Here is a 27638-nt window from a genome sequence, read left to right as displayed (position 1 = left end):
ACAAGAAAAGCTGGGTCCTGGAAAGCATGACAAGGAAACTGAGACAAAAGATGTTTAGATGTATGTTTTTGTAACTACAGGAGTCCAAGTGATTCTTTCGTAAGACTGCTTAGCAATGCTCACCGTATCGTATCCTGCACAGAGCAGGAGAACAGGCCAAGTTTGCTGCTTGGTCAGGAGCCAGCACAACCTATTAGAATCAATGGTTGTTAGCCAAGTTAGGTCCAAAATACTTCAATTATTTTGTACATACTGGGAGTATTGCTAATGAAGACATTGCTTTGGGGTATAATTTCTTGGACTCTGTTTCTCTGAAGATTGTGGCTTTATGTCTTAGCACTTAGATAATTATCTGCTTTATAAAGCAAGGGGCTCAATTCTGTGATTATTTTTTTTAAATGACGGAACTCCCTTCAGGGGTTTGTTGAGGGTGACACATTTCTCTGTTTCACCTCCTCCCTTTCTCCTTCTCCCACCTCCATCTCACTGAAGCCTTGACTCTTTAAAAACTTAAAAGTTGCCTTGTAATTTCTCACACATCCTTTTAAGTCCACCTGTGTAGGAATGTTTGCAAGATCAGGGCTTCTTTCCAGCCTGTGCTAATGCAATTGCATTTCAGTGGTGCCGAGCTGGGGAGTGCGTCAGTAAAACTCCCATCCCGGAGCATGTGGATGGAGACTGGAGCATGTGGAGTCAGTGGAGCATGTGCAGCCGGACGTGTGGCACTGGAGTGCGATTCAGACAGCGAAAATGCGACAATCCCCCGTAAGTCGTCACATCATGCTTGATTTCTTTTTGCATGCAGTACTTAGACAATCTTTACTGCAAGTGTGCAAAGAAGAAATGGACAGGAGAGCTGTGCAGGGGACAGGAGAGATTTCTTGGTCACAAGCAGTGAGGACCAGATCGAAATCCTGGAGGGACTCAGTAGGTTCTGTGGAAGTAGCTTAAAGTGTTACCGTTGGAAGTGGCCCATCACAATTATTCAGACATAAATACAATTGAATTAAAGACCTGCAGTTTGGCAGAAAAAATGATACTGTGTTTCCTCTCCAGCACTGCAGTGAATGAGGAGGGGTTGCTCTGAACTGCAGACCAAACTGAGCCAATATGTCCTAAAGATCAGTTTAGTGGGGAGTGCCGGCTCCAGGCTTGGGAAGCGACAGAGTGGCTGACAAAGGCCATACTGTCATAGAGCTGTGTTGGTAAAGCACCTCAAGATATTTGGCACATTGGGATGTGCTGCATAGAAAAGGAAAGTTTCCACGCATACAAAGTGCAGTGGGTGCTGTTTAGCACCTGCACAGTGACTGCAATAAGCCAATGCTCTCTGCTTGGACTGGCTCTCTTTCTGATTCAGGAAGAAATGTAAGTGATATTATCTCACATATGCCAACCTCCATCCCTCAAGTCAACTGAGGTAGATCTGGAAATCTCTTTCTTACAGCAGGCCTGAACAGGTTACCTTGGTGGCCATTTAACTGACCACCCCGTTTGTGTGCTTTGTAACTTCCAAGACGAATGACAGTGCTCACAATCTTGAGAGCAGCCCTCCAAGTTGTGTATCTCTAGTTGTATTGATATTTTAAGGTTTTCTCTCCAGAAAAAGCACAGGAAACTTTTATTTTTGAATAGGGGCTGAATTTCTGGCTAGCAACATAGTCACTTTGAAGACATGCCTGGGTGATGGAAGAGCACACACTGTCTGCTGCAGAGCTGTATTCATGAGAAATGGATATTTTTATTTGTTCCTTTCCTTAAATAATGCTGAACTGCAACTGAATGTCTGTAATGGCCAGGCTTGATTTTTACCAGCTCCTTTTCCTGAACAAGGGACTGAGCTGGTTTCTTTGCTGTCAGCTCCAAAAAGTCTCTTTTAACCACAGTGCTGACCAAACCTAAATCCATTCATCATCTTCCTTAAATTACAGGAAATGCTCCCTCCCAGATTGCACGCTGATTTTGAAATTCTCTTGGTCATATACATTCTTGGCTGGCGATACACACGTGATCTTCTTTTGCTTCAAATTCCTGGCATAAGCCCACTTCTTCTGCAGCTGGTTTATTCACTGTCCAAAAATATTGGCTAAGGGATTTATCTTTTATTTTATATATATTTGGTCTTGAGATTTTTTTTTTTTTAACTGGAATCACTACTCCTGCCAGCTGACTTTTGAGCCTGTGGGACTATTAGTATTTTTAAACCAGTTGCTTCACTATTTGATTTGATTTGATTTTTCCTTTCTGTAATTTCTGTGAGGATTTGCATACATTGCCTCCAAATGGTTGTAAGGCAAGTGGGTCATGAGCCAATTTGCACATGCAGACTTTTGGGTTGTACCGCCTTGTGTTCTTGTCTAGGCTTTGGACTATTGTCATACAGTGGGATTGAAGAGAAAACCACTGGCTTAAACAGAACATCAGATTGAGATCTCCACCCTTTCTTCAGTCCCCTCATCCTGTTAAAGGGTCACAGTACTATAAATGGGCTTTGATTTCTTCAGTTCCATTAGTGAGATGATTCCTCTTGGCACAAATACGATGGAAGATGGCCGTGAAGTTGTCTACCAGGACATCTCATGCAGTCACTGTTTCAGGCCAACGTCAGGCTAGGCTTGAATTATGCTATTTACTGGAAATCCCGGGTGGTGCTGGAGCCCGCATTATACAGGGCTTGGGACCTAGGATTACAGGGATCTTTCCCTTCAGATTATTTTGCAGAATCTGGTAGAGATGATGCCCAAAGTCTTGGCCTCAGCATTTGGAAAGGTAGAAGGGACACAAAGATGAAGCTACAAAAATGGAGAAAAGCAGGAAAAGTATATGAAGAAGTGCCAGGTAACCATTTGTGGGAGACCAGAGAGTGACTGTGATTGTTTTTCTTCATCTTGCATGATGAAAACCCTCACTATCCTGTTGTATGGGGTCAAGAGGCCTGTAATAATGAAATACTATTACAGAGGGCAGTTAAGTAAAAGATTACCGTCAGTAATTCTTTGTTCCCTACCCGAAGACTAACAGAGCAGCATGGCAGAGCTATGTCTTGTCCCTTTGTGTGACTGCCTGTCCATGTCTGCTTATCTGTTTGTCCCTGAACCCCTTGAACAGATGCTGTATTTTCTACCAGTGTTTTACTAGAGTTTGTCTAGTAGAATGCAGCAAATCCTACCAAATAAAGTATTATGCTGTTGGACAGAGGGGAACTGAGGTGGGAAGGTCATGTTGGGTATATTATTTTTTATTAGATTACTGGGAAGAGAAACATTCCCCAGATCTGTAGGATGCTCTGTTGTTTTGTGCTTCATGAGATGAGTGCATCCAGTTCTTCAGTTTTGAGATAAACTACATCAGAAGGATGTTATTCCGTAGTTAGAAAGGGAAGACAGGTCAGGCTGCTGAAGGGCTGAGCAGAGGAGTTCAACCAAAAGGCGCAATGTTCCTGCAGCTCCCGATGATGGAGGATGGTGGTGCTCAAGAAATCTCTGTCTCCTAATAGCTTTGGCTTTCACGTTATTACTGCCAGTGACCATTATTACCAACAGTGCCAGCTGCTTCCTTCTGGTCTACATTGGCAAACTCATAGAAAGACCCTCACAAGTTAATAACACCTTATGATTAAAGCCAAAGACTGTGCTGATGAGCACAGTAAATAGTCCTGCTGTGTCTCCTGCTCCATGGCCATCAGATTGATACCTCCTGTTATTCTTTGGGTATTCTGACTGCCTTTTTTAAAAATTATTTTTTTATTGAAGGAGTGGGGGTGGTTTTGTGTTGCTGTTGTTGTTTTTTTCCTGTGCATGTACACACAAACATGCACAGACTCACATTCAGTGGCTACGTCGCTTTTGCTGTAGCCAAAGAGATGGTGCTGAAACCAAAGTTCATGTATGTGACATCTTTATGCGAGCGCAGGGTTCATGTGAGAAGAAGCCTCCATCATGCTGCCAGTCAGCTGGACTGTCTGCCTCATCCTAAGACAGCAGGACAATCCTCCCAGAATATTTCTGCATCAGTCTCAGCACATCTGCTGCTTTGCACGTGTCCATGGCAGAAAAGAAACGTTAGCCGTGCAAGCAGGCGTTTGTTCAGGCTGTTCTTCTGGTGACTCTCCGTGATGTTACAGTGTCATTGGAGGTTAGCGATTCCATTTCAAAAACCCCAAAACACTCTTTCTGGGATTAATGGAACTACTGTAAAAAATTTGATATAGGCTGAGATTCAGCATAAAGCTCTTCTGTGCAGAATGCTGCTGCACCAAATGCTGAATTCATCAAATCCTGCACAGCAAGGAAATCAAAGACCCAGCCCTACAGCCAGTGAGTAAATGAACAGGGCAACCCTTGCTAGGACCACTGACACGAATAAATGTTATACAGTGAGGGCCTTGGTTTCTAATTAGCTGAGTGATATAACCTGATGTTCATTGCTCTCCTGGGACGGAGCAGGGAAGAAACTTTTGGAATAAACTGCCCTACTACTAAAAACTGGAATTTGGCTGGAGTTTGTTTTTATAGCCATCTGTTAAAGAGAAGTAAGAACATGACTTTATCCATCTTTGTTGATTACAGCTGGGGAGACAGGTATGCGACAAATTCAGGAGAGTATCAGCGAGTAGCCAAAGAAATTATCTGTTAGGACGGCTAAGTCTTTTGCTTACTTGGGTTTTTTATTTGTGTTTTATTTTGTTTTGTAAAGAAAATACAGGCTCTTTTTGAGAGTTTGAGTTTTCCTTCTTCTCTGGGGAATCATAAGTAAGAATACATAGATTTTTGCAGGTGTTTAATCCTGATATTGGATTCATGGCCTTTCCTGCATGTCTAAAAAACAAATGTGTAAAATGGCATGGTTTTCATGGATGGAGATTATCTACTGCACATATTTGTTTCTACATACCCTACTTACAATACGAGTTATAGCTACTTCTGTGTTATTTTTGTTTCAAACTGCTGAAGACAGAAACTTAGAGGACGTGAGTATTTGGTGTGATCCTGGGCACAGTAATGGCATCTTGGTGTCTCTAGGTCCCCCATTAAGAATAAAAATACTTAACTTTGGTATTTGTGATAGAAACACAAATTCTCTTCTGAACTGCCTATGCAAACATAAATAATTCTTAAACTTTAGGTGTCATGCTCAGTACACCTTCCAAGGCCTGACCCTCACTAGTCACCACCAGTTAAGAAATTTGTCCCAAGTCATAGGAAAGTTAGAGCTCAGGCCTGATGTCACAGCAGAACCCAAAGTTTGGGAGTGCCTTGCTTCAAGTCCTGTTCTGAAACTGCTCACGCACACACACGCATTCTCTCCAGTCTTTCTCAATCGTTTACCTGCTCCATCTGAAAATAGGTTAGAACAGGAATAAATTGCTGTTGAAGTCAAAGAAGAAATTGAGGTCAGCAGTGCAAAATTAGTCACATCCCCCTTGGTTTGTGGCCAGAATACAAACAGTTAAACACTATATCTTCTAAGAAAGCAGCTTAATGCCCACTGCTGAATGGCATTTTGGATTACCTCTTATCTGAGCTGTGCAGTGTGTAGGCAGCTCCTGTTTGTTGATCTGCATATGGGATACTACAAAAGAACATACTTCTGAAGTACGCCAGAGCATCTGTTATGATGAGCCAATTTTAGACCCAGAATGGAGCTTCAATAATTTTCTGTGAGAGCCACTGAAAGCAGGATTTGCTGTCCAAGAAGGAAAACCTGAGACAAGCGATCCTTCCTGCTGTTTCAAGAGTTGCCTTGGACAGGGGAGCATAGGTGAAGGTGTGTCTGTGAGAAGCTGTGCTGTTCCTGCTGACCCTGGTTTGTCTTTCCCACCACAGCCCAGGGCCAGGTGGGAAGAACTGCCGGGGAGCCAGCGTGGAACACACTGTGTGTGAGAACCTACCCTGCCCTAAAGGTGTGCCGAGCTTCAGGGACCAGCAGTGCCAGGCTCATGACAGGTACACCAACAAGAAGAAAAGCCTCCTGACAGCTGTCGTTGTTGATGGTAAGATTTTTTGTCTTGCTCTGTAATTCCCTGCTGTTGTTTTACTTCAGCTTCTCGAGCCATCTTGATTTCATCTGCAAGATTCCCATTTGTTGGTGAGAAGGCTGCAGTATGTTCCCCTTAGCTACTGCTGAAAGACTAATTACAATCAGTTGTTCTTGGTGCTGCCCTGCTGTTCTTTTAGCCTTTTGAACAGAAGATAGAGAGCTGTCAGTTCTTCACTTGTCTTTTTGCAATGAGTGAAGTGCCTTAACTTGATTCTCAGCCTGAACAGGCAGGTATTTAGGAATGGGAGTTTAAACATTAGAAAGTTCAAATTAATTTGGAACTGAAAAAGAGAAGGATTCCCTGGGACATCTTTGATGTGTGTCAATCCTGCTATTCCTAAAGCTGGTTACTTTTGTATTTCTTTTTCCAGATAAGCCATGTGAGCTCTTCTGCTCTCCCCTGGGGAAGGATTCCCCAGTGCTGGTGACAGACAGAGTCCTTGATGGTACTCCCTGTGGGCCTTACGAGACTGACCTCTGTGTACATGGCAAGTGCCAGGTGGAGTAACTTTCTCTTGCTTTATTTCTAGTATTATGCATATCCTAGAAGAACAGGCATCCATGTGGGTGGCTGGGAGGCTGACTCTGAGCTGAGAGGGCAACTCTATTTTATAAGACCTATTGCAAGCGTTTCACAACCCTGTGTCTTGGTCTGAGAATTATGATAAATGCCCAAGATATGAGATTATTACTGAACAGCTGGAAATGTTCAATGATCACATTTGCTTGTGTGTAGTCATCAGATGACTTGGGTGGGAAGGGACTTCTGTGAGGGGAGCAGATGGGAGTGGAAATCTGGCTTGCTTAGCTGCTCCATTTTGGCTGTTAGAGGAATCACTGAAAAAACACTGATGCTGCAAACTGGATTACGAATTGTCACTAGCCTGTTATACAAGTGTTGTATTTCCAGTGTCATGATGCTTTTCAGGTCTACCTGATTCCTGCCTAGAAATACTGAGAAAGCTTTTCATTGCCATTTTCTCCTTGATTTTTGCAGCTGCATGAGCCAGTAGCTTTCCCTCTGTGATTTCTGTTGGCTGTATTACTATATAATACCAAAGTGATTTACTGTAGGGGCCCATCAAAACTGTTTGAAAGGCGTGTTTCCCTTGCAGTAAGAAACAGGTTCACTTCCTCCCGCAGACTAGGTTTTAAAGCTCCAGGCAATAGAGAATATAGGTTTAAAGGAGCGGATTCTGCAGTCCAGAGCACAGCCTAGCCAGTTCTCTTTTGCCTCTCATCTGCATGGTCTTGCTTGGGTCAGATAAAGCGCGAACCAGAAAGAATGTAGGGTAGGCTTCCTTCTGCTGGATCACAATGGGACAATCACTGTCCCCTTGGTTGTCCATGGATGGATGGCCAAACCCGAATATGCTTGTTTTCTTCTCTCTCTGGTCAGGTAAGTCAAGAACAGAAAGGAAGAGGACTCTGTTCAAGAGTCTTTGGATTTGATTCCCTTTTCCTGGAGTGAAGGTGTGATGGCCTATAACTATTGCAATGATGATTGTTTCTCTCTAGCCAAATTACATATGAAACCAAAATTAGGTGTGGGAGGTCTTTGTAATACAGCTCTTCATGGTTTACTGGGCAGTGAGGCAGTTTGTAATGCAGCACATTGAACGCTCAGGGAGGCCATCTCTTAGAGCTGGTATTTCAAATTCCTTGCAAATTTAATGGAGTTGTGTAGACCTGTACTAACTGGAGATTTAAGTTTTGGACAAGGGAAGGAAGAGAAGAAAATGTTTATTTAGAGATCATAAATTGCAGGAAGTAATTTGGAATGAGTGGCCTTGGAATGTGTTGGAGTTGAATTTGTCATTTACCACAGACACTATGGCGGGGAAGACACTTAGTGTTTTTTCTCACCTCAGTCATGTAGCATGTTTTCAAAGTTTGCTGCACACACGTTAGTGATGTGCACAACAGTTGAGTCAGCTACTGCAACCTTGCCAGCACTGGATTCTTCCTGGCAGTTCTTACTCTAAGTTTATCCTTATCTAGATTTGTATCCTATGGTAGAAGTTCCTCTTTTTGTTATTAACCAGCCTGTTGTATCCACCAGAACAGCTTTCTTGCATCACCCTTTACTTCTGACTTCACTGGAGATTTGCTGGTTTGCCCTATGGGCACAGGGCACACCAAATTTGGCATTATTTCTGATTTCTGTGAGCAGTATTAGGAACTATTGATTTTTATTGCTTTGAGCCTTCTAGGCAGGGAGACAGATGAACATGATATTCATGTGGGTGTAAGAGAGGCTTTGGGGGCATAATGCAGCTTTACTAACAGCGATGCAAGAAGATGAGCGAAAAATCTTTGGATTGAATTTTGCATGTTTGCAGGAGATGCTTCTCACTCTTTCCTGCAGAATACTGCTGAAGAGGTGTTTTTAATTCAATACTTCTAATTTATTCAGATGTAGAATCTGAACAAGATGCTGGGGAGCCAGCACAAGTATAATTCTTTATATGCTCTTTAATACAAAGTGCTTTGCATAGAGGGAGGTTCATGATGCATCCCAAGTTACATAATTTTTCCCTGTTTTCAGCTGTATCGGAAAAAAATCTAAAAAATCCATTAATAACCTTTTGTAGTCAGGCCAGATGTGCACCTTCAGCTGTGTGCCATTGACCGTTCTGCTGGGCTGGCCAGCTTTACGGTTCCAAACCTTTAGATCAGCCACAAATGGTAAATCAGACATTATGGTGATGTACGTTTTCCTCTTCCAGTGAGAAGCAGTAGCCAGCTCCCCTCCAGATACAAACCTTTATGAGCACAGAGCTTTGGAGGTACATCATGAAAAGCAAATTGCGCTCTAAGTCGGGGGCAACTGCCTTTAACTGCGCAGAGAGGCGATGACAGCTGCAGAACATTCAGTCCATTTGCAGCTGGCTGAGAGAAAATGCAAAACGATCAACTCAAGCCGAGCAGATTTGAAAGCCTTGTGAACTCATTTGTAATGCTCTTCTGCCTTATATGCAGTTTGGTGCTGAGAATTGCCATATGTGACTGTGTACCCTGTTTGCCACAGATACTTGTCTAACTAGCTGCCTGTTAAACCAATTTAATCAGCATATTTATTTAATTACTCTTCTCCTTATTTCCTTACCCACTGTAGACAAAGACTGGCAACAAGCATTGCAGGGGGCCTGGAGAAGAGAATAAGTGCTGAAATCAGAGGGTGGTATTACTGTTATTTATTTTCTTGTGTAATCCTTCTAGTTAAAAGCTCTCAAAGGCAGGAATGACACATTACCAGTGTAACAGACAAATTAGCAGTTACCATTGCCTGTGAACATCTCGTCCAGGAAATGTAATAGCTCTTTTCCCTTCGGCGGTAGATGATCCTGAGCGAAACTCATGCATCGTTGTTGCATGATGAACAAATGCCGATGAACATGGCAAAGAAAATGTTCTTGCAAGAAGGGGCCTGGGTTGATAAAGAAAGCAGGAACCGATTGTTTGAAGCCTCAAAATACTCTTAACTGTGTTTGGGCATTAAAGGAGGAGAGTTTTCCTTCAGTTGTACTTTGTGAACTTACTACGGTTTCATTTTAAAGCCGCGAGCTGAGCACCAATTTAAACAGTGTGAATGAAGCCTTCTGCTGTCAGCCTCACTATTCCTGAAGCAAAATCATCATAAGCAGCTGTATTTATCCCTTATACCTGAAGGCAGCTGGATTGAGTAAACTGGATTAATAACTTTAGTCATGCATAGAAACACCAGAGAACAAAGTCAGCCCTAAATTTAACATACGGGTTCCTAAGTCACCTAGACCTTTTATAATCTTACTCCTTGTCTTTGAGACAAATCACAAGGTCTTCAGGCAATTTTGTCCCATCCTTGTTTATTAAAGTTAGTTTTGAGGCTGAACATTTCATCCTTGATAGTGAGAGAAGTTTTCCAGAATGAGGACAAAATAAATTCCGTGTAAAGAGGTTCAGGAGTTGGTCTCAAAAACTGAAGGGCATATTATGAAGTTATGCCTTTAGAAGAAACATTGTAGAGTATCAACAAATGCACTTATCCTTACCATCTTCTGAGCAAGCTAGATGCCTTGTTGAATGGGGTTGTAGGTCTTTGACCTTTTCTTCTTGAAATGTGCAGAGTTTTCTAGCAAGGAGAATTTCTCCTGAGATGTTCAGAGGCAGAAAACATGTAGCAGGCTGGAGGGCAAGAGCAGTCTGATGCATCTGAGGAGGAGAAGGGTGAGTGCTCATCTCTCTCTCTCACCCGCTTCCACAGGTCGCTTTCTCTAGCATGGCCATCACAGTCATGGTAGTTGTGGGTCGCGAGTAGTGCAGTGCAACCTGCAGCTCAGATTGCTTTTATCTACTCATCTTTCTCTTCAAGCAACAAGTGGCTTTCAGATGAAGATTCCGTGAGGGTTTTGTTGTTCCTGAAGACTGTTGGGTGTATGTTTCGTGAGTCCACATTCATGGAAGCAGTGCACTTTCTAACCTCTTACAGTTTTTTACTCTGCGCTACTGATGTTAACAGAAAACTGCTGGCAGAAGTAGAGCTAAAAGAGGTGTCAGATGTCACACAGCAACGGTGTGGGGAGAAGACAAGCTGCTCAGCCAACTGTTATGACGCACATGACTTTGTGCTGGCTTTTCTCAAAGGAGGATTAGTCTGAGACTCATGATAGCACGAGAACTTTCCCATGGGGACTATGGATTGTACTTCAGGATGTAATAGAAGGTCCCTTTGAAAAGAGAGACCTCCTGTATAGCAGAACTGGGCTAGAGATAAGGGCAGTCTTTGCTGTGATTTAGCGTTTAAGAGGTGAGGATGCTTTGGCTTTATCTACACTTTTCTCATGAATGTTTTCTCGTGTCATATCTACTTTCAACCTGCTAATGAATCCACAGATCATTCAATGACGACAAGCCACACTTTATGCTGTCCTGGCACAACAAAATCATTATAGAATTACTTTCTTCCAAAAAGCAATTGTCATACAGTATGAAAGGGGAGCACAAATTTGAAAATGGACAAATTTTCAAAAATAGTTTTTGCAGATTGGATATGCAGGTTGTCAGGAGAGGTGCAGAAGTTAAACTGCAGTTGTCTACTGGATCTGTTGCTGGCAAACAGTTTTCTATATACTCAGTACCCACTTTTTGCATTTGATTGATGCTTGCAGCTCTGGCTTTGCCTCCTCACTCGAGTATTTTCCATATATTATTCATATTCCTGCATTACGAACTGTGGTACAAGATGTTCCAGACTGGGTAGCTTGTCTCCATGCAACAACTTGGCTTAGCACTGTACTTTGATAAATTATTTAGTGTATGTGCAGAAAATTCAGAAGGATTGTTTGAACTACAGAAACCTGTTGTATAATTGCCTTTTTTTAATTTCTGGGTCTGTAGCAATGTAATCTGAGGCCTAAAAGGAGTATTGGTGCTTTTGGTGAGTTAAGCATAATGAGAAAAAAACAGGACTTTGTTGATATCTTACTATTTTTTTAGTGTAATTTACAGTGGAATATGAAAAAAAAAATCATGCTGTTTCCCCTTATTTTTCTTCTGCGTTAACCCAGAGAGTGTATAATAGACAATTCATTGTGTTGTCTACCTTGAAGGCTTCAGATTTTGCTTGTGGCTTGAACAGCCAAGAACTGAGTGGAAGGGAGGCTGCAGATATATCATGTACTGATAAATATATATTATTTTCAAATCCAGAATCGGCATGATAGATGCCTCTTTTAAAGAACAGGCACTTGATATAAAATTCTGTGGTATCTGCCACTTGTTGGTATTTGTACAAACCGGGGCAGAGGCAGCGTGGAATCAGATCAGAGATGTCAATTCAGATGAAGCTGGTTTGGAAGGATCAGAAAGGGGCAGCTACAGAAAGCGACCAAAGAACAGAAGCAAAGTTGTTCTTGGGATGTGAAAAGGCTTTGCATTATTTGCATGTTCACCCGCATAGCCTGCTCTGCTGCCAGAAGAGAGAGGTTTTGACACAAAACCTTCAAGCTCTATATGTGAAAAAATGGTTATCAAGAATAATTGTGTCTAACATCCCATGAACTGCTAAGGGATCTAAACACAAAGTCAATGAGCAAATGTGATTGCGTATCTAATGCAGATAAGATAATGCTAATTTAAAATAGGCAGTGCGTATCTCCTGTTCCAGCAGAGCTGCTCTGATTCAGATGAAATCTCAGGGCTTGGGAAATGACAGGAGGATATTTGCTGAACTTCTACATGGACTCCAATCCATCACACAGGATTTGTTATGGAACAGAAATAGAATTAACTTACAGATGAACTGCTTGATGAGGAATCTAGACTCACCCTCCTGTACAAACCCTGACAGACACCCATAATCCTCAAAAAGGGCAGTTGTGTTTAAAACAAAGAAAAAAGAACTCTCTTCCCCTCAGATTGAGTGTTGGTTGTTCACATATGTACATTCCTGTTTCATGTGGTCCATCCCTGGAGGTATCAGTGGACACTGGATATTACGGACAAAAAACTGGCAGTGTAGATGAATCTGTCATAACAAGCATGCTTTGTACATGATTAATTTGTAACATGGCACATGCTCCATCAATATTTATACTTGATCTATTGAGACAGCTAGTTCGTTCAGCATGTGGGAAGCATTACCATTTTGTGAGCCTACAGTGTCATTCTTACACAGGGTGGGTGTATATAACAAAAGTAATTGTGTTTATGTAGCAAAACATACACAGGCTGTATCAATTGCACAGCCATTGAAAATACAAATAAAAATAACATTAAAAAATATCCAAACAATAGAGAAAATAGTTCACACAGAAAAATCCAAATGATGTGAATTCAGAAGAGAAGAGGAGTTTTCCTATGCTGGAGCCAGCGATGACTGAGGCTGGAAATACCACCCAATGAGCAGTATTTTCAGATGTTTAATTATAAAAATGAGAAGATGGGGGAGGGAGAGAAAGAAGGGTGGACTGGGATATCAGCTCAGAGAGAATAAATGTCAGGCCTTTGGCTCAGCAAACGTGCAGTTACCTGCCACTTTAAAGGTCAGGGGACAGTTCCAAAACATGGTGTCAGAGCAGGAGACTGCCTGGGCTAAAGACCATCAAGAAGCCTGTAGATATAGTTGTGACTGTCCATGCTGAGGACCTGAAGCCCCAAAAGACTATCTTTAGTTTTCTTGCCAGCACTCCCATGGCTGGCTTTGGTTAAAAAAGGATCTGAGTGACCAAGGTGTGTTTCTAAATGACTTTGCAGCTTTTGGAATCCATTGTTATATCTTAACAAAAGTTGTTTCATTATCTACTGTTATTAAATACACTTTTACCTTGGAAATTATTGGAAGGCTTGGGGGTGGGGAAATGGGCTATAATGCTTATGTAGACAAAAGTTAAGTGCTCCTAAGGTATTTTTCCCCCATGAAGTAGCAAGAACACAGCAATTTTCAACTTGAAGCCAAGAAAGAAAACTGATTTATTCTCTTAAAGATTTTCCTTTTCAAGAAGCCATTTTTCTGGCCCAAATCTGGTGGGGGCTTTAATCCTCCAGGCCTGGGCTGAAGGGATGTTGCCCTTGAAGGGAAGCTGCAAGGGCCATTCCCAGTTCTTCCACCCACAGGGAATTACAGTGAAGATGGAAAGTAAAAAACAGCAAAGGTTTTGAGAGTCTGTGGATTCAACAAGTGCTCTATTCCATGCCTTTAGAGAGGGTCTCTCAAGTTAAAGTGTGTCACTGAATAGTAAATATGTAAATAGTAAATATGGGAGGAAAAGGTTTGTTTTGAACCCCAGTGTCAGGAGAGGGGGGACTTATTCTTTCCAAAGCTTTGCTGCGTTGTGCTGCTTTACATTATCTGGGAAACTACAGTGTAAATGCAAAGCATGTGATTGCTGACTCCCCATTCTTTGCCTGCCTCCCTTATAGTCCTACAGACTCCTCATGTAATACTGGGAATAAGTGTGGTTCAACACTCATTATATTCCCTTTATTCATTTGTGTGCTCACATAGTGCTAATAACAATGCAGTACAATAAAAGATAGCACTAGAGTCTTAAATTAAATGCAGCCTTTCCAGTATCTCAGCAGGGTGGCAGGCAGGCATATATTTCCAGCTGCCTTTCAGCAACCCCATCAATAAATCATATTTATTTTCCTGGAAGGAGAACTGCTGGGACATCCTTCTGTTTTGGGGGCAGAATCACACTCAATATCCCAAAACTATTTGTTGGACATGGGTGTAAAGTTTAGACTTGAGAATTGCAACTGCCAGAAATTCCGTGATCTTCTTCCTACCTTCCTTTAACTCCCTTTTATACATTTTTTTTTCCTGCAGTTCTTGTCCACCAACTCACATGCTGTTCTAGTTAATGGGCAGCGTTTCCCTTGTATGTGTTTAGGATGATCATCCCCTCTCAGCATGTGTCTGTCTCTAATGATTTACCCAGACAAACACGGGATCAGAACACGTCTGAATGCTGGCAATCTTTGATCCCTGTAACACATCTGGACTTAGGCAGTGGCCAGTGTCTTCTGAAACAAGAGGAACGTTTGAGTTCAGCTCCAAATCACATTGCTCACACGCAGACAGCCTCAGATAAACAGCCCAAGTTCTCTTAATGTTTTCCTGCTTACCCTATTTTTCAAAATGTTTGTTGTTTTGATTGTTCCCTAAGAGATCTGTCCAACTTTCCTCTGGCTTTATTATAAGAAGGCAAAGAAGGGAGAGACCCGGCAGCCTTATTCAAATCAGTATTATTAGTGACAGTCCTGCTACCTCATTTGCCAAGAAACTGTTTATCTACAGAAAATAGATCTTAACCTTTAATAGTTGAATCTCTGCTCATAACTTGCATAATGACAACTCTTATTTCAGTAGAAATTGATGCTTTAAGAGTGAATTGCTGTTTATTTTGAGGGTCTTACATGGGTGGAAAACAGTTTACATAGACTAATGACAATAGTCTTATCAGCCTCAAGATCTACACATCTGATGTTTACCATCCTAACCTATAAATGGTTTGTGAATAAGGAAGATTACCATGACGTTCTTGATCTCTACAGAGAGAATACTGTGACTATTCTAGCAATACGTGTCTGTGGAAACAAAGCTGCAGACTTCTGTTGGGAAAATGTTTATGCAGGTACAGAAAATTATGAAAAATACCTTTAAAAACCAAGCTTTAGATTAAATTGTTTTTTTGTTTGTTTTGTTTTTTACAATTGAATGTCTAACCTTAATACAGTGCAAGCATACACAAAATTTTGTAATTGTGTAAGCAATCTTATGGTATGGATTAGTCAGATATGAACCTGACCTGCTTCCTTTGAATACTTTTGCATTGCAGGTATGTTGAGCCATCTGATTAATGAGGTATTTTTTCAGGTTTTGTGAAACGGTAATCAGAACTGAATGTTCCAGTCCCTATTAAGATCCCAATCTGAAGCAGAGCTCGTTCAGTGAGCAGCACACTGGAACTTGTAACAGCACTCTGAGTTTTGTGTGGTGAAGGGCTATGACCAGGATTCTGGTTATTTGGGTTAATTTTAATTTAAGGAAATCACATTTTTCTCTTCTCTAAACTAAGTACCACTCTAGTGGTCCATTTCTCTGGGATGTCTTTGAGCTCCTCAGCTGGAAATTGCTATACAAACATGAAATATTGTTTTAATCTGTGGTGTTTGAAGGAAGTTAGAGTGGGTTAGTATGAAATCTGTATCTGGAATAACCATTGTTTATGAAATTCCCTTCAGTTAAATCTTCTGAATCAAAGTTCTTGCTCTTACAGTTAGAGAAGGGGATTGCTGAATAACCGACACAACACCATTGCAAAGGAGTGATCCACGGGGTCCTCTTCCCGTTCAGGTTTTCAGGCAGATGTCTCTCTTAGTCTTGAGCGCAATGTTTAGAGATACTTTTTAACCTTGCAAACAAAATAATGGGGACCTCTGGTTGTTGTCATTAGAAAATTGGCTGCGATGGAATCATTGGCTCAGCTGCCAAAGAGGATCGCTGTGGAATCTGCAGTGGTGATGGCAAAACCTGTAAAGTGGTGAAAGGCGACTTCAACCACACCAAGGGGATGGGTGAGTAACCCTCGGCAGCATTGTAGTGGAGTGGTGGTTCTCTTAACTGCTGGAGGAGAGTTAAAGAGTGGTAGTAGTAGCTCTTCTTGGCTAGCATTGGACTCATCTGCTCTAGTAAACACCTAAGAAACACAAAACAATACCCAACTCCATTCAAATGTGATATTCTGTTTGCATCTTACTCAGTTGCCCAAGTAGCAGCCACTGCCTGTCTGAAATACAGAATGAAGTTGTGTTTCTCTTTCTGAATGCTACTGGTGCTGTTGATTTTAAGTAAGACAAAATCACAGTATCTTTTCCAATGAGAGGAAAGTCTGATTTCAGCACCATCTTTGAGCTCTTTGAGAGCTCGGTGATGCATGTTGCATGTTCCAGATGATTCATGTTATAATCAGGATATCTCAGCTAAATGAAAGAGCACTCCCCTCTGAATATTTTTACCAATTCCTTGCCAGCAATAGGATCCAGTATAGGATACAAGAACTTCTGGTCAAACTTAAGACTTTCCCCTCTCTTGTTAAACATTAATGTGTATATGGCTTGGTTTGAATTAGTCTTTGTTCCGGAGTTTCTGTATTGCACTTTCTGAGAAACCTGTTATCATGCACCCTAATCAGGCAAAGGGAGGGAAAGCCAGATTCAGAACTTGTAAGCTGCTGCAAGAGGAAGGAATTGTCCAGAAAAAAATATTCCACATCCAGTGAAGACAGAATTACCATTTCTGTATGGAGCAATGCATTCAACACATGCTACACCAGCACTGAGTTCAGCAAAGTACCTAAAGATTCCCTTTAAGCACACGCTTCAGTTCTGCTCAGTTATTAAAGCAGCACCAGTGCTGAGCAGCTTCCTTGAATCAAGGTCTCGGCACTGAAGTCTGAGGCTCTGCTTTTGTTCATTGACCTCTCCCTTGGCACCCTTCTCCTTATCCATGGAGCCAGCTGTGATCTGTCACCTCCTCTGAAGTGCCACCTCCACCACGTCTTTCTGGAGCACATCTGTGCTGTTGCATTGCTAGGCCAACCTGTCGAATGATTTCCTGCATTATTGCCTTTGACTCTTTTGTCCCAGGTTTTTTTCCTCCTGTGTATGCCAAGGTGTTTGCATTTGATGCAAATGGTGGGAAAAGTTTCTCGTTTCCATTGGGGGGAAAAAAAAAAAGCGCTATTCTCCATTTCTGCAGTAGATTTTATAGCTGTTCATTAACTTCTTAATTGCTTCTGAAGAGTAACCATCTTTTATCTTTTCCAACGAGACTACAAAACATCTTGTGCAGATAAATAAGAAATTTCTGGGTCACTGCCAGGAGGCTGCACCCGTTTCCAACTAGACAGACTGCTGGAGGGTGGTAACTTTACAAGGCTGTAGGAACAGAACAGTTCCAGCCTCAATTGGTTGTCTGGCTGCCAGGACACCTCAGGAGTCCCAGCACCCTGCATCCCAGTCCGAAGAGATGACTGACTGAATCATGGTCAGTGTTCACGCATTTGTTGATCCTTAGCCGACAATCTCAGAAGTGCAAACCTGTCAAAATGTTGCTTTGTCAGTGCAATATTTCCACCGTTAGCCATCTGACATAATTTACAAGACAATTATTTTACCAATTATAATCTCATAAACATTTATTAGATGTTTTGATTTATTAATTTTAAAGGGAATTTAAATTTTATGTGGGAGTAGTTTTAAAAAGTTCCATCCACGATATGCCAAACCTTCTTCTTCTAGATTGAAAATCATCTTTGCTTGTTATTTTTTTTCAAATTATGCTCTTTTAATGAGCATCCTAGCCTACTAAAATGCAAAGAGTATTTACAGTCTTTTAATTGTTCATTCTTCATGTTTTCCTGCTTTTGAATTTCTTTTATGTTAGACAGTGAAAACAGACTTGTTGGTTTCACTTACAATTCCCAGCCCCTATTCTGCAAACATTTTACGCGTTGTGACTTACTCCCATCAATTTCCATTCATATACTGCTGGTTTGCAGTATCAGCTCCTCAGATCAACTCGCTGAATCTCACAAAGCAGTGTTGAGTCTGAGGTATCATAAGTGAACATGAGGTTACTCAAGAAAAAAATGGGCATTTTTTTCTTTTAATTGATGATTAAACAAATATGTACAAAAATCTGACAAAAGTTGGGGCAAAGGAGGATACACGATATGGCAACGGTAAGAGATTCAGGGTTTGGATGTGTAAATGATTGCACAGGTCAGTGGCAAATCCCCACAAACTTGCTGCGATCCAAGTCAAGGCCAACACACCAAGTCAAGTACCCTGATTTATTATTTCAGGAGAGAACAGACTTCAAATATTTAAGACATTTATTGTTTTGGGAATTGCAGCTGCAACCTTTGGGCCAGATCCTCAGCTGCTCTGCATGTGGGACTCTGCTAATGGCAGGATTGGTCCCTACATGTCCTGTGATTGCAAATTATGTTGTCAAGCCCTATTAACTAAATCCATGCCAACTCCTTTCTGTTTCTTAGTAACCAATAGTCATTGTAAGAAGGTTTCCACATGTGTGATGGCAAAGGCAAAGGCTGTTCCCAAGTGTTTCTCGTGTAAGATACTTGAATGCTGTTTGCAGTGTCAGTGGGTGCTGGTGAAATCCTTTGGTGTTGGTTCTTTGTCTTCTTTTTGTTGGATTAGATGGGGAGATTGGTATCAAAAGCCATGGATAAACTTCAACTCCTTTTACTATTTAGCTTAGTTTGTGAAAAATATCAAGCACAGATCCTTCCCTTTTAGAAAACTTATTTACATGAAAGACAGCCAAATTTTCATTAATCAAATAAAAACAACCAGGCTTATTTCTTTTTTTTTTCCAACCTTAGTTTCACAGCTAATGTTCTCCCACTCTGGTGGGCCATGATGGTGGAATATTCAACTTGCCTCACAGGAGGTCCAGCAGTTCAGATCTTGCCACCCGTGACCCAGGGTGATCCAGCTGTAAATGGATTCCATTTCTCTTTTGGGGAGCAGGTCAAAAGCCTTTATTTGTGAGGCTAAATATCACATACACTTGTGTGCAGCTGGCTGTCTTCAGTAGGCCAACTGAGTGCACTGTGTAGGCTAAGATTTCCTTTTGAGTGGCAGCATGCCCTGTACCTATTTCTTCAAAATAGTTTTTCAAAACCAAACACAGACTTGTTCTGAAGTCCATCTTTGTTTCCCTGCCACTGTACAGAGGGCCTAGAAATCAAGGACACCTCTTTGGATCGTATCTGTTGGGTGGCTGATTTATCACTAACTTCTTCTGTCCAAACTCTAAGGCTGTGCCTGTAAAGCTCAGAGACCTGCATTGAGAATGAGACCTGCATCTGTCTCGTTTTTTTTCTCAGCCATATCAAGATTTTTATTGCTGCTCTTTGCTTGTGATCCAGAAGAAGGACCACAGATATTTAGATTTTTTTTAATGGCAGAACATAATAAGCTGAGATATGCCAATTGTTGTAACTACCATTTTGGGAAATGAAGAATGTATCATTGTTAGAAATTTTTCTTTTTCAGATAGTGAAAAAGCAGACTTTTTTTTGTGTACATTACTTATCCAGCACATATTTAAAAAAAACCAGAAAGGGTATTTGAACAGTAGTGCTGTAGTGCTGGCTAGGAGCATCTTTAGCCAATACAAGAAACTCTTTTGTCAATGGGACGTACTTCTAAATTATGAGAAAACAGAGCCCTAGGACTAACTCTGGGTGTCTTGTAAGGGTTTAAGGAGAACATGCAAGTTAGAAATCCCACCAACGAACTTGACAGCAATAGTAGGAGGCTTTGAAATCTATCCATGGCTTCTCAGTGAAATGATCTTCTTCCAAATGAGCTATCCCATGGCTGGAAGCGGACAAGTACCGATGGAGGAATTACTCTCAAGTTAATAGCAAATGAGAATCATCACAACTATTCGGAAAATAGACGTGTAGTTACCACTGAACATATGTCCACTCCACTGCAACAGTGAACACTCGACAAAAGGTGCGAGGTGAGAAGGGTCATGGAAGTTAGTGCTTAACCCTAAAATATTAAGGAATCTGCAGTGGCCATGACTAGCAGGTAGGCAGAGCGGTCTGATTTTCTTGGCTTCTACCCCGAGATCTTTGTTCAAAGCACTTTTAGGAAGTTTGATAATGGGATGAGCACAGTTGACTTTCTCACACCTAATTTTCATGTGTGTACAGGGATAAGACACGAAAGTACAGTGCCTAGGGATCGGTACTTTCAGCCATGGGATAATTTTTCCTTTTCCTCGGAGTCCATCTTTCATTGCAATGTGAACCAGGAGAACAGTTTTTAGTAGATCAGAGACATTCTGGAGTTCACACTAAACTTTCTGTTCTTTCTGGGAATAATAACAATGGCTAACAATGGATTTTCCTGTGTGAGCTGCTTTCCTCCTGCAAATCTCTCCAGCATTTAAATGAAGATACAGTAGCCACTGTTCACAAATTAATCTCCTTGATGACAAAGCCACCTCTTTGTTCTGGTGTCTCTCCTAATACATTTGTATCTAGGATTTGTTTCAATCACAGTCTTACATTCCTGAGACGCTGATGTAATGCAGATTATCCAGAAAGATTGGTGCGTGCCAAAGTAACTGTTCCCAAGGTGGAGTATACTACATACAGCAGTATAAATTATCAAATAATGAAGTTCTCCTGTTGTACTTTCAAAGCTTCATCTTAACAGGCTGATTTATGGGTGAAATTACTAGAAATATTGCCCGATAGTTGCCAAATCTCATCAGTCTTTAACCAGTTCCTCATTTAAAGCAGAACTTTAAGCCCAACCTTGTAAACCCCTGCGTTGCAGACAATTATCCTAAGACCTGACAGATCTCTGAGAGTCCTTGACTCACGGCCAACTCAGAGACTTTTTTTTGGTTTTACTGGCTGACACTTGATAATCTTTCTGGCAATCTGCAGTTACAGTTTGCTTAAGAAAGTGTGCCTGGAAAAAAATGGAGGTGTTTTCTGGTGCAGTTATCTCCAAGATCAGGAATATTCTGTGACCAGAAGCCTCACTTCAGCTCTAAGGACCAGACTGGAGTGGTGGTAGTGATCGGAGTTTTTACCTGTGGGAAATTTGCATGGGTGTTATATAGTCTGTTTGCAATAGGATTTGACCACTAACTCACACAATAATGCTGGAAATAATGAATGAGAGTGTCAAAATGCTCCCAGTGGGACATGCCCAAGAATTCTCTGAAAGGACAGGTCAGATCTGTACAACCGCAAAGGGGTTTGCAGTTCGCTAACAGAAGAGTGAGGTTGGGTTTGTGCCATGCGATCTCGGTGAGTTAGCACAGTGTGTTTCTTCTTATTCAGGAGCTGTGAATACAACCCCCCAAAGCCATCAATCAGGATTAGAAATTACATGAGGAGAAAAATCTGGTGTAAAACCAAACTAAACAGTCTCCAGAGCTAATATGCTATTAATAGCTTACACTCCACTGTTTACCATTGTAAAAAGTAACATAAAAGTCAACTTTTCCATGTAGTGTTTCTCTCATGGCACAGTGATGAAAAGAGGGTGTATTTATGGCCCTACCTGACCCCTCCAACGCAGCTCCACAGCTCGCTCACCTCCAAAGCACTGGGACACCCTCCTGGCTGCTGCTGGCCCAGGGGACGGATCCAGAGTTCACTGAAGTTAGTGACCGGCTTTCCACTAAATTCAGTGTCACTTGGTATCCAGCCTCTGTGTGATTTAGCTCTGGGCATTTGTATCTGGCATGAAATTTAAAAAATAAACAGGTAAATAGTTCCCCAGTAGGCAGATTAAATTACCTGAACCTTGGGCATGTTCCAAACTGGCTTCCTAACAGAGGTGTTCAGGTGTGTCATAGGGCCTGTTTCCCCGTGACGGACTGTCACTAATCACACCTTCGCTGTGGGCTCATCTCTGGTGGTGACTGTTGGTCGGGTTTATATGCAGATGCATGGGGTGCGGCGAGGATGTTTGATTTCTGAAACACTCTGTTTTGACAGTAATTTGGTATCTCAGCTGATGAAAAATCAACTCCTGGCAGTGTCTAGAATAAAACCCAACATCTGTTTGCTTTGATTTCATAACAAATTTCAGTATTGCCTTTAAAAAATTGACCCTGGAAGTCGTGACTTTTCCCAGTGAAACAGCAGATGGGAGAGCCGCTGCCCTGGCTTCTGCACACAGAGGCGGTTTGCAGCTCTACTGTCCCTCTTTCTATTTTTCCTGCAAAATATTACTCTTTCTGAGATATGCTGAGTAATCATACAAGTGCAAAAAAAAATGAGCTGAAAGATCAAGTGGAAAGTGCAGTTCAGATACAATGATCAGGGAAAGAGAAAGTGTCTAGCGCCGATCAGCCTTCCACCCAGTGCTCCTTGTGAAAGCCAAGAACTCAAGCCCTGTTCATAGCACAGCAAAGGGGCCGGGTGCTCTGCTGGTTCAGATAGGTAGAAATGAATCCATAACCTGAGACCCAGAATCTCCCTCTGTCTCACTCCATGTCACAGTGGTAACAGAATCACTTAGTCCTGAGATACATGAGGCTGCCAGCATCCTCCTTCAAGGCCCTGCCCTATCAGGGTAGCAGAAGCACCATCATTCAGCCTCACCCCTGAAATAGCTCCCCAAACATTGCTGGATGCTGGAGAAGTAACTGTTCCTTGCCCCAACCCATTGCTCTAGACTACCCCTGATTTCTGTAAGGGCAGGGCTGACCCAGAACAGTTTCACACAGCCCTTCAAAGCAAAAAAAAAAAAAAAGGAATGAGGGAACATACAGGATAAGGTACTTAACATTTAAAAGAAAGGGGAGAGCAATAACCTAAAAGAGGTGACAAGTTATACACTGCAAAGTAAACTGGGTGGCCAATTACAAGGAATCAAATCATGGTTGTGATGAGATTAGTGTCATTTACAGGAGCCCGATTCAGAGTCCAATGAAGCCGGTGGAAAACCTCTGCCTGGCTCTCAGACCTTTGAAATGGCCCCTAATGTTCCTCAGCTTTATATATAAAGACACCACTTTCACCCCATGGAATAAGTCTGTAATTCCACATGGCTCCGTGGTGGTGGAAAATAGGCTACATTTCCTTGTGTCTCCTAATTATTCTTACCTTTACTCTGTTAGTTAAAGGTGGTGTCATTGTGTTGTATTGCTCATTGTTGAAGGAAGAACGAAAATGACAGGAGAGTTTCAGGAAGATAAAATCAAGAGAATTCTATAACAATATGAGAGGGCATTGTAAAAACCTCCCTACTGTGTCAGGTGCTCAGATGGTCTAATTTGACATGTGCATCTGCTGGCAGCCATTAGAGGAGAATGATGGTCAGCCCCTGAGAAACCTTCAGCTCTGTTGCTACATTAAATCTGAGCTGTGAAATTCTGTTTAGCAGCTGTATGCAAGGAGACCGTTATCCTTTATATGCAGAATTCTTGTATAAAGCTGAAATGCAAATGGAAACTTTTTTTTTCCCCTCCCCTGAGCTGTCCCACTAATTCCTGCTGTTTTGTTTTAGCATCACCAAAATGTTTTGTGGAAGTGAATCCTTTCTAATACTAATCACAGCCTTGAGCAGGGTTTTTTGGGGAGCAGAAAGCAGGAGCATCTGTTGGGAAACTTCATTCCAAATCACAGATTTCTGTTCTGTGCGGTGTTGCTCCTGACAGTGACACTTTCCATCAGCTCGGTCCCCATGCATCCCTATCAGTACCTCAGGAGAGCCAGGGTGATTCAAAGGGAGCAAATCTAATTAGGCCCAAGCACAAGCCTTAAGTCACAACTAGGCAACACACGTGCATTTCTCTCCCTCTTCTCAGGCTGAAATGTTAGTCACAGCCATGCGTGTCACAGCAGTGAAACTTGGCTGCCAATGCAGGGATCTCATTTGAAGTGTTTCCCACCTGTTCCCCAACCTGAGCAGGAGTTGATTTTTTCATGGTGAGATGCTGAATGATTGATGCCTCTGGCTACCTGTGGCTCATTCTCATCCCCCTGCCCTTCTCTTACCACAGGTTACATCGAAGCAGCTGTGATCCCTGCAGGTGCCCGGCGGATCAGAGTGGTTGAGGATAAACCTGCTCACAGTTTTCTGGGTAAAAATACAAAGGAAAAAAATGTTTTGGTTCAAAATTCAGCTCTGTTTTTGGTTAAAATGACCCTTCTCTGAATGATCTTTAAGATGATAGATTTGTTGTTGTCAGAAGGAGGTTATTGATTTCATTCTTGTTTTAGTCTCTCTCTGCTTTTCTCGCTTGGTTTCATGACGTTTGCTTGATGTGATAGTATGTGACACTTACAAGCCCTGTGCAACCTGAAGGGACCAGAAAATACTTTTATATAGACAGAGGAGTCCCTGAACAGAACTTGGCACTGGGTTGAACTGAGCTACCAGGATCACACAGCACTTTGGGAGGGAGTGAGAAAAAGAACAGTGCCTTTAGAGAAAGAAATGACAGAAATACTGATAGGAAGGCACCCAGTTCACGCTGAAGCAGAGGCAGGACAGGGCAGCTGATATCCCTCGGTAACCTGACCGTAGCATTGTCTGTGCCATTTCCTGCAGCAATAGGATTGCACTTGATGCTGTACCCAAGCCCTGATGCTGCACTCTGAGATGGGGTAGCTGCAGCCTCTAGTCACTTGCCTCTCTTTTCTCAGGTCAATTTGTTCAGTCTTGTCTCATTTCTACTTCTGCATTCCTTTTGAGGAGAACAGACTTTTTCACTGTTGCAAACAAAGATTTGGGCAGGGGTGATGGGTCAGATTTGTATGTGAGGTGGTTGTACAGTAGAGCCTGTCAACAAATTTCTTGTCCAGTTACTAATTACTTAGATCAGGGGTAACATTTGTAACATTTGTAACATTAAATGTAACATTTGTAACTCCTACATTTATACAGTCCTAGAATTACATTAGGCCATTTGAAGGCAACCGCAAGGCTGATGTGGCCCCTACTGAAAATGAGTTTGATATCCCTGCCTTAGACTAAAGGTTGGAAGGGCATTTGTAAAGTGCAACCAGTGATCTACAATACACATCTGCCAGTCTGGCCTTCTGCCTCTTCTCTCCAATGGTAGGGATATTTCTTTTCATCTTGGCACTGTGCAGCTTTATCTCCCATCTACTTCTAGAGAGACCAAGTAATAGAAATTTTCATGCCCCATTGCCCTGAATCACACAGGAAGCCAGTGGCAGAGCAGGGAGTTGAAGGAAAATTGTCCAAGGCCCAAAAGAACACCCAGCACTTTGAAATGTCTTTTGCACACTCAGAGCTATATGGCCATGCATAAATGGGGAAATCCTTCTGTCTCTCTAAAGCTCTTTATGCTGTGGAGCTATGTGTGGGAACACAAAAGTATAAGAGAAAATTGCTGCAAACTTCCCCCTTTGTTTTGAAGCTTACAGGTCCCTGCATTGTCAAACTTAAGCTCTTTGTGTTGTTGATCGGCTCAGTAACACAAGATTTTTGTCCTTCCCTGTCAAACAATGTTTCAGCCATTCCACATGCTGATATTCTCATTGAAGTGGTTGGAACACATTTACATATTGATTGTGTCTTAGGATTTCAGGTGTAGTGCCACTGGTTTTCTGTCTTGAGATGCTACCAAAGCTGGCAATATCACTGGGAAAGATGCTTTTGTTCTCTTTCATTCCAGATTCGGGGGATAGAAGGAGGGCAGCTCAGGTCATTCAGCTGCCCTTAGGTCCAAAGCATTGGCATTTGTGCCACTTCTTGGTAGGAAGCACATATCACTGCTGCTGGTATTTCCACTAATGCTGCAGCCAGCTTGCTGGGAGAGGATTACGCCTACACGTAAGATGTTTGACATAGCAAAGTGCTGGTGGAACAATGAGAGCCACTGTTTCCTTGGGTTTTGCAAATACTCTGCCTTCTGGAAGCCAGCCTTTTTGTTTGTCTTGGTGGGATTTGCACAGGGTATTTGTCAGGGCCTTGGGTTTGGCAGATAACTGCAGCACTGAGAGTCTTCTGTGGAGCTAGTGACTGCCCTTCGCTGCTACCACATAAACTTGACTAAAGCGGGTATTTCCCCACTGGGTGGTGAAGATGAGGACTGTGTATATTTGAGAGCAGGACTTGGCCCTGTGTGCATGACATAAATACAGATAAAAAGTCTTCTGTGGTCCTTAGACCAAAAACTGAATCAACTAAGTGGTAATCTGGCTATTTTAAAGCTTCTGAATGCTTTCAGCTCTTTGGTTCATGGTCAGGAGCCAGGAGAACCTCTCTAAGCCTTCCAGGGTTTTCTCTTTCAAGGAACACTGAACACAAAGAAAAGATGCCCCATGTCTTGCTAACCTAAGCTGAAGAACAGCAGCAGGAATGTCCCAATAGGACAAAAAAGATGATCAAGAAAACAAAATCCAATCACTCTGTTACACCTCACAATGCATTGCAAATCCAGTTCTGAGTATGGAAGGACTTTCTATTTCAAATACACTGACAACATGGAGTCCAATCGGGCCCTATTTCCACTCAGAACCGGGTACAGCACTTTGGAAGTAAGCCCAGTGTAATTTGGAATCATTATTCCATGTGCTGGGAGCGGTGCCTGAAGAATTTCCCTCCACCTACAGGCAACCCACGCTGACTGCCTTGGCTGGCTGCAACGCTGAAAAAACACCTTGAACAGGAAACGCCTCGGCAGTTTGTGTCCACAGACTGGGAAGCAAGCTGGAGGGACCCAAGGTGGAAATAAAGATCTGAGTAGTTGCCAGGTTTAGAAATAGATTGGTCAGATCCTGTCTTCCAGCCAAAAAGAAAAAAAAAAAAGTTATGGGTTGTTGCTGGAGTTCCTTTTTCTTTTGCTCTTCTACTGTACAACTTTGAGCCAGAAACAGCTTAGAGATGTAAGGGTGGATTCTTGCTGCTGCCTAAATGTGCCCACAGTGGGGAGAAGAGCAAGAGCTGTGCTTCACTGTCCTGGTTGAGGCTTTGGGTCCCAGGAGAACTGCAGCTGGCTCTCCAAGGCAGAATAAGTCCTGTGGGTGCTAGCTTAAGTCTGCTTGGCAAAAAGGGCTCACAACTGCTCTCTTGTTTGGGCTTTTCCACCACAGTCAGACAAGTTTTGTCAGAGAAGACTCTCTGTGTCCTGGTCCCCTCAGATTTTGCCACTGAACTCTCAGGGAGGTTGGGCAAGTGCTCTTTGGTGCCTGCTTTGCTTATTCTCTCAACAGCAGTGAAGATACTTGCTGTCTTGCAAAGTGCTTCCACGATGTTTGCATGAAAAGCACAGCATTCAATAAGAGCAAAAGGCACTTTTCACCCCAGTAAATTTAGAACTATCACCTCTGGGTAGGCAGAGCCAGGTCTGCAATCACTGTGTGTCACAAAAGCCATTGGAGAAAGAGCAGCACCTTGTGTCTAAGAGACACGGAGGTTTTATAGCCGCAGCATTGATCCCTACTGATGGGGCTCTTTCGTGCAATGAAGACAAACAGTGACAAAAATACTGGCTAAAATACTTTGCCGAGTCTCCAGAGTAGTTGCTGAAATCCTCAAGGAACACCTTTGGGAACAGGGCTGTT

The 27638-nt window shown here is 42.2% G+C and overlaps 1 protein-coding gene across 1 annotated transcript in view; it reads left to right on the top strand.

Annotated features, from left to right (window-relative positions):
• ADAMTS17 (ADAM metallopeptidase with thrombospondin type 1 motif 17) overlaps positions 1-27638 on the top strand; it is a gene marked incomplete at its 5' end in the record, with an annotated part of 173454 nt that overhangs the window by 102451 nt on the left and 43365 nt on the right. The window contains 6 exons of the mRNA XM_080350967.1: positions 620-765; positions 5826-5992; positions 6411-6538; positions 15981-16101; positions 18588-18662; positions 24104-24184. Of these exons, the coding sequence (XP_080207093.1) occupies positions 620-765; positions 5826-5992; positions 6411-6538; positions 15981-16101; positions 18588-18662; positions 24104-24184 (718 nt within the window). The remainder of the gene's footprint in view (positions 1-619; positions 766-5825; positions 5993-6410; positions 6539-15980; positions 16102-18587; positions 18663-24103; positions 24185-27638) is intronic.

This window comes from Nesoenas mayeri (assembly GCF_963082525.1).
Source record: "Nesoenas mayeri genome assembly, chromosome: 11".
NCBI lineage: Eukaryota > Metazoa > Chordata > Aves > Columbiformes > Columbidae > Nesoenas > Nesoenas mayeri.
This window is presented reverse-complemented; position numbering and strand designations above follow the sequence as displayed.